Source organism: Micropterus dolomieu, linkage group LG02 (assembly GCF_021292245.1).
Source record: "Micropterus dolomieu isolate WLL.071019.BEF.003 ecotype Adirondacks linkage group LG02, ASM2129224v1, whole genome shotgun sequence".
Classification (NCBI taxonomy): Eukaryota; Metazoa; Chordata; class Actinopteri; order Centrarchiformes; family Centrarchidae; genus Micropterus; species Micropterus dolomieu.
The window spans coordinates 22,922,413-22,930,613 of NC_060151.1; the positions used below are offsets into that span (position 1 = coordinate 22,922,413).

Here is an 8,201-nt window from a genome sequence, read left to right on the forward strand (position 1 = left end):
TCAGAAAATTCACATCAAAATTTCCTAAACTCTTCTGATATCTTGTTTTGTCTGAATAATTTAGTAATTTACGTAAGTAAACTTAATCCTGATTTTCCTGTGACTTTCCGTCCACCAAAATCCAGATAAGAAAAGATGCTATAGAGTTCAGTGTAAATATTTTGTATATACTCGATAGTATAGATAGATCAGTATTTTGTAGTACTTTTGTAATCACCTACTAGGCCTACATATTAAATAATTGGGGACCACCTTTTGTCGTTTGACAATAGAGAAATAGAGCCAACTTAAGTGTGACACTTCATTACACATATAAAACATATGTTGGCTTTGGCTGTGCACATAAATGAAGGGGGAAGCTTTGTACATTATTCTTAATACAGTAGCCTATGTAAAAAAAAATCAAGGTTTGTGTGTGAGTGCAAGTATGTAATCTGATGATCAGACAGGACATAAAAGTTGCTCTAGGCTTCTTCTCTAATATCAGTGTTTTATTGTCAGATGGATCTTATGTTGGATCAGTTTTTCCACCCACTGACAAATGATTTATGTAGGAACAGGCCCACATTTCTTTGTTGTGTGATGTTTGGCATTAAAAACCACCTAGTAAAATATCTCTCACTCTCTCTCTCTCTATCTGTCTCTCTCCCTCCCTCTCCTCTCCTCCTGCAGGTGTTTTATGACTCGAAAACACTGGTCTGACCTGGAATAAGCACCTTTGAACTTTAATCAAATGTTCTCGACTAGATGTTTTTCTTTTAGCTACTTTTTGTTGTTACTTGTATACGTTGTAACTTCTTAATGGGATACATTTGTTGATGTTAGTTTTTAAAAATATTTTGCTGAGAAGTTCGGGAGATCAGTGTTATTTACATTATTGACGAACTATGTTGATTGAAAATTACAGTTTCTCTGTACTATCCGAAGTTTATAATTCCTATCCACACTCCATACCATTTGGCGGCGCTAATGTAGCGTTTCGACGTTTGTTACCGCCATAAATTACCAAGAAGAAGAAGATGAAAGGCAAGATGATGACGACGGCGAAGAAGACGACGACGCCGGAAAACGCCATTTTGTTGTTGAACCGGACCAGAAGGAAGGCTCGAGAAGCAATAGAAAAGGTACAAATATTATTTGGAAACATTTAACATTAGTATGTTATAGATATGATGTTCATTAAAATAAGGAGGGAGACCGAGAATGCGTTAACGTATTCAGTGTTACAGCTTGCTGGAAGTTGTGGAAGCTCGGAGCCGGACTCTTGAAGTTCGCTAGCGGTTTCCTTAGCAGTTTAACTTTAGCGCGACTGTGTTTGCTCAGGAAGTTTTTAGTAATTTTATCTCTAAATATAAACTCCGCCTACCTTTTAAACAGCGATTTTATCAGTAATTGTCATGATTTTACGCACAGGGTTATTAATTCATTATTAATTAATGTTACTGTTAATCTATTATTCCTATACGTTGGCTAGGCCAGCTAGCTAACATGAACGAGCTTGCTCTTGGGTTAACTCCTCTTCCTGCTTTATAGTTTACGTTTGCTCATCAATAATCTGAGATTAAGTACTTTATCGAGGGTAATTTAACGTTACCTTGTGATATCAGTTCAACTTAATTCAGAGTACAAGTGTCAACAAATGGATATTATATACGTTGACGTTAGCATTTTATTTTAAGGGCGTTGGAGTCAACAGACCGAGCGGCAGAGAAATAACATTTTTTTTATTTGACTATGTACGTTACATATCAGCGTCCCAGACGTCTATCCGAAGGTATTGGGTAACTAAAGTGAGATATGTGCTGTACTTGACGGTATCTGCTCTAAGCTAATAGTCCACAAGGTAACCTAACCTTTACATGGAGCAGTGTGTTTTCACAAAATTATCTCGTTAGATTTAAATAATCTGTTAGACACTACCAGACTTTTAATACTATTTTTTTTTTTTTTAGTGTTGTCCAAAAACCTCAAAAAATAACACATTGTTTCTTATTGCGTTAACAAAAACCTGTCAGTCCTGTTTACTCAAAGGAGCTATTTACCAGTACATTTTTCTGAGAGGCTGGATACTACCCTAATGCTAGATGAATGATTCAAGATATCGATATTGAAAATTATTCTAATACTAAGCAAGAAGTATTGATTAATTTCAACCATCTATCTGTCTTGTTTTACTAAACTGATTAATCAATGATGTAAAAAAATAAAAAATCTGAAAATATTAAGAAAATACCCATTCATCACTTTCTGTGTGTGTGTGTGTGTGTGTGTGTGTGTGTGTATATGTATGTGTATATATATATATATTTATTTATTTTTTGCACCTTCTAAACTGATACCAAGTCTGTTCTGGTTCGTTTTATCGATTGGTCTGCCATGAATTTTCACTATAAATCGATAATGAAAATAATCGTTAGTTGCAGCCCTACAGTGGACACTGGACAGTGTGATGTAATGCCAGTTTTTCTGATACAGCCACAGTGGAGTGTAATTTCAAGAGAATGTCTGCCTATCCAAAACAATTGTAAACAGCAGGTCTTGGTGTCAGCCCTTCAGGTGTCGGCTTTTTTTTTCTAGACTGGGCATTTGCAGGGTCAACCAACAATCATACAGGCTCACTGCCTTCACTGACAATAGATGCAGTTGTCCAGAATCCAATCTGCCCGACAACACATTGTTTTTGTAGTTACTCACTTGCTGTTTCTGAACTGGAACGATGTGCTCTCTTTTACTTCCTAGGCTTATTTCTGTTACTCTTCACCTTCACATTTAAAGGCCAATTTATACCTATGCTTTGTTATGGCTGTAGCGCTGCAATTACACCGGCAAAATGCTAGTTGGCGGTGGGGTTTCTATTTTCCACTGTGTGGAGTTACAACTTCGTTGTCGGCTACTACAAACAATGTCAACTGATAGGCCAAACATTTGATGGTTCCTTACTACTATAGGTTTTGGACTGTTGGTGGGACAAAACATGACGATTTGATTACATCGCTTGCTGTGGGCTATAGGAAACCGTGGAATCTATTTTTCACTTGTTTTATGATGGTCTATAGACCTAACGGTTAAAAGATTAGTTGAGAAAATAATTGGCAGATTAACTGATAATGAAGATAAACATGAGTTGCAATCAAATTCTCCAGTGTGGAGAATAGCATTCATTTCTCAGTTTAACGTATTTGTACAATAAATACTTGATGTTTCTGACATGTAGGCATTTTAAATTTTGTGATAGCTATTTGTCAATTCTGGGGTTTTATAGACAAAATCTGTTTTTCTACATTCAAACATGGCAAGCAAAGCCTGTCTGGTCTCACTTGGTCATAAACTAGCTTAACCTGACTGTTCAGTGTACGTGAAACACCTTTCAGACAGATACAGTGGGTGCAGGTTTTACTCAAGTATGGTTCATCTTGTCTACATCTTGTTGCAGCAGTGCATTGTGCTGCAGGAGGCTGTTCAGTCTTTATTTTGTGGGGCTTCTGTCAGAACCAGCAGACCTCACACTGTCACTGCAGCTAACTACAGCTAAGATGCTCATCAACTCATAATGTGTCATTTAGAAACAACTTAAATTTTTTAATTGGTTAATCCATCTATTTTCTGCCACATATCCAAGTCTAGTTTGCATTCCTTTAATTAAATATCTCATTAGAAATGATTGTTCTATCCTACTAAAGAAATTGATATGTAAATAGATAATTCTAAGCTATATTTTCCCTGCTGCAGAAACCTGTTTAATAGAAGTAAACAAAGATCTGATTTGTTTTGTTTTTAATTAAAATAGGAAATATTACACCTTTCTTGGTTTTGAATGGCTTTATGGTAGAGATGTCCCGAGCTTGTCCTAAAGATAGGAGCTGGGTCCAGACGAGCATATTTCAAAGGACTGGTCTTCTCTCCAGCTGTTCACTTCCTGTCAATTTCAGGAGTTGCATACCCAATTAAACTTTGGTTTATATTAAGAATTTAAGCTTATAAAGTTAATATTTTTGAATGAGTACTTCCAGTATTTGGATCAAGTAGCTTGTAAAGAATGAGATGTGTCAGCTTTAGGAGGCTGCAGCTGTTGTTTGTTAGATATATTTAATCAGCATTTATGTAAATATTAGTATCAGGTTCGACTGTATAATATATTGTATAATAGCAAAGGTTCGGGATCAAAAACTTAATTGAGACACCTCCACTTTATAGGCCGGGACAGGTCCGGCAACAACATCAGTGTATAAATGTGGAACGTGAACACACAAGACCTGACGACTCAATATTGTTTTTCCTTCTGCAGGTGAGCCAAGATGGGGAATTTTGCTAGCCTGTTTGGTAAACTGTTTGGCAAGAAAGAAATGAGGATTCTGATGGTGGGACTGGATGCTGCTGGAAAGACCACTATCCTGTACAAGCTCAAACTGGGAGAAATTGTTACCACAATCCCTACCATCGGTGAGTCCTGCATCTTCATGAGAAATTCACAACTTAACACCTACAGTGACTGATATCTTGCCATTGCTAAGACCACCATGCTGTGCGATAACTCAGACATTTCTCTTGTTAATCTCTCTTGTTTTTCCTTTCATCTGCAGGTTTTAATGTTGAGACAGTAGAATACAAGAACATCAGTTTTACAGTGTGGGATGTCGGTGGTCAGGACAAGATCAGGCCACTCTGGAGGCATTACTTCCAAAACACACAAGGTGAGCATTGTTTCTTAAAGTCTGTTGTACATGCATTAGCCAAAGGTCAGTACAATCCTCTATTACATCTGGAGACATGGAGATTCCTTCATACAAACCTCTTTTCCATTTTCAGGCCTCATCTTTGTAGTGGACAGTAATGACAGGGAGCGAGTTGGTGAGGCAAAGGACGAGCTGATGCGAATGCTGGCTGAGGATGAGCTGAGGGATGCTGTGCTGCTTGTGTTTGCCAACAAACAGGTAATTTTTGTTTTTTCCAACAGTGATACATATTCACTCAAAATTATCACCTCACGTTCTCCCAACTTTCATTCATACTATATCAATAATTTCAGCATTTAAATGTAGGACCATTTATTTTTCTGGTGCTACTAGAAATACTTAAGTGTCAGATTTAGTAGCTACAGTTGTTCTGCATGTCAGATACTATTCAATCAGCATTGAAGTCAATATTAGTATTGTCTGCTAATTATATTGAAAAACCAATTGGTGATTGCAACTGACCTGAAAAAAATAATCTGTGCAAACCTGAACAGTGAATGTCAGTTACTTGTTCTATTTCTCGTTAATAAAGTGTTGTTTTCTACTCTCAGGACCTGCCCAATGCCATGAATGCAGCTGAGATCACAGACAAGCTGGGTTTGCACTCGCTGCGCCAGCGTAGCTGGTATATCCAAGCCACGTGTGCCACTAGTGGAGATGGTCTCTATGAGGGTCTCGACTGGCTTTCAAACCAGCTAAAGAACGCAAAATGATCCATCACCCATCTGCTGTCTGTCATCTCTGTCTGCAGTGTGATGGGAGACTGCACTGGTCCTGGTCTCACTCTCTCCTCTCCTTTCCTCTTTCATCTGAAGTGTTGGACCTTTGGCCAGTGCTCCCCTACATCTGTGTACTGTATGTGTGTGTGTTTGGATGAATATTTTTGGATGAATGAATGTGTGTGAGCTGAGTGGGAGCAGCCCTGCTGTGCCTTGATCAGTTAACTCTCAAGCACCTCATCCAACTGCACTGGTCTCCACAAAGTGACACATGATGCTGAGCCCAGCGTGTTATCTGTCCAGGATATTTGTTACAAATTAACAATAATTCAGTCTTAACTTCTGCTGGTAACATTAAGGCTTTTGTGATGACTGTTTATTCACCCTTAAAAGCCAGGTACACAACACAGTATACCACAGTGTAACTGTCATATTTGAGACAATAAAATACTTGACATCCCAAATGAATTCACATTCTTTTGAAAGTGAGTTTTGATTACTGCAGTGAACACTGAATAGGTTCAGTCAGCATGTGTTCCTGGAGATCAGTTTTCCCATTTGTTAAATAATTCAGTTTTTAAATTCAATTTAGTCCCACCTCTGAACGTTATCCCTCTCATGGCCATTACACATGGTATTTATTTTCTAATGTGTGTATCCTCGGGTGCTGTGAGGGTTTCAGCTACATCCAGTCAACTGGAATGGTGAGGCCTTTCTAGAGTTGCTCCCACTCTGGCTTTTTATTTACTGGTCGTCTTGTCTTGTATGTAGTTCTTTGGGTTAGGGTCTGTTTTCTATTGTATTGTGTGTAATTTTGTTTTTTGTTTTTTTTTACTTTACTGTTAATGCACGCATGACCTGGTTTACTTTAGCATGAGCTGACATGCCAGGTGTGCAGTCTTTTGAGTGAAATGCTCTTGGGACCAATTGGTTGGATTCAGAAAGGGCTCATTGTGTTTGGTTCAGTTTTGGATTTGCCTGCGGAGCGTGAGGTCGTCCCCTCGTGTTCTCCAGAGGACACAACACTCTTGAACAAATTGCCAGCGCGATGATAAGCGGTACAGTTGAATTGGAAGTGTTTGCTCTGGCCTACTGTATGACTAAGCACTGTAAATGCTTCCTCAGTGCTTTAGGCTTTATGGTGTTTTTCCTGCATGTAGCCAGGGCGCTTCCCCTGGAGTATACCTCATCAGCTTGCACAACACTGGTCTATGTTAACACAGCAGTTTATCCATCAGCCCTTGCAACTAATCCATAGACAGTAACCCTTTCCATTGCGCTACACCAGCAGACAGTGAAAATGTGCAAATACAAATGGCACCTGTTAACCCAATAACAAAATAGTTTCCCACACATCCATTGATCCCAAAGGCTCCTGCAAATAATATGAAACCAATCTTGAACTGTGCACATCCCTTACTGAGTGAAGATGATTACGGTCATATCACACTGACATCTAAAGTAAATTTCATTTGTTTTTCTAGAACTGGACATTTAGGTGTTTTCTTGGAAAGTTTGAGTAACTGATCGAGTATTCTTTTGGGCTTTCTTTGTCCATACATTAAGGTATTTCCTAAGCATCTATAAAGTTCATAGGATAAGTGACTTGATCTGGTATACAGCGAGAAATACAAATGTATATAAAATAATCTCTAAGAAAGTATTTTAACTTGACATCATCCACCACCTACCCTTGTTCAGATGTGAAGCTTTAATTTTCAAGATCGTTTCTGTACAAATGACAAGGTATGTGCATATGTATTTCTTAATTACCTTTTACGCTTTTTTAAACTCATCTTGTAACATCTGATAAATGCACTATAATAAAGAGATCTCTATTGTACATCTCCTTTACGGGCCTTTTCATTGGATTAACTTTGGGGGAAAATGAATTTCTAGGTATATGAGAAATAAATGCCTTACAATTATGAATGTAATTTTTATTTCTTCATAATATATATATATATATATATATATATATATTTTTTTTTAAAGTAACATTGAAGTAGAAGTTCACATAAAGGATAGGATAGGTGTGTATTCAGGATCACACAGATGTTTACGTTTACCCATTTGGCAGACTCTTATCCAAAGCAACTTACATTTGAGGAACAACATACAAGCATCAGTAAAGTAAGATCTAGTAGTGTCAATAGATACTAGTAAGAGCTATCATCGTATATGGCATCAATGAGATGAATACATAGTGGACCAACAGCTGTTGTTAAAGCTCTGTGTGTAAGCCTGCTCTGCTTGGACAAATCAAATATTGTGTGTAGGTCAGTATGAGATGCCATCAGACACTTGACTAAACAATGCTTTGTATCCAAGTCAATCAGGAGAAGCAGACACATAAAAACTTGTTGGAAATGCAAAATGCAAAATTGAAAACAACTGAAAACATTCACGTCCGCCTCTGCTATGACCATGTTAAGAACGTAGACTGGTCTCCACACCAGAAGCAAATCAATAATTACAAATCCTGATACCTCTGACCTTATTTCTATATGAATATTTGATACCTCTGCACAATAATAATTATCAGCAGCTATAATGATCTGTTTTACACTGAAGAATGTAGAGTTGTAGACTTTTTGTGACCAATGGAAAACAATAAACAGGATCATTTGACCATCATTTCTTAACTCAAGCTACTTGCCCAAACAAGGATTTAACTTTTGAAAATGAATAAATAAATAATTTATATAAATACATTTTTAAGAAATGTCGTAACCAATTAGAATGAGAA

General features: G+C 37.4%; 1 protein-coding gene across 1 annotated transcript; it reads left to right on the forward strand.

The window, feature by feature from the left end:
• Window positions 1-967: 967 nt before the first annotated feature.
• Window positions 968-7,295, forward strand: arf2a (ADP-ribosylation factor 2a). Its single transcript, XM_046036667.1, has 5 exons — window positions 968-1,124; window positions 4,286-4,440; window positions 4,581-4,691; window positions 4,807-4,931; window positions 5,285-7,295. The coding sequence occupies exons 2-5, from the start codon at window positions 4,296-4,298 to the stop codon at window positions 5,444-5,446; spliced, it is 543 nt and encodes a 180-aa protein (XP_045892623.1). The 5' UTR covers window positions 968-1,124; window positions 4,286-4,295; the 3' UTR covers window positions 5,447-7,295.
• The last annotated feature ends 906 nt before the right edge of the window (window positions 7,296-8,201 follow it).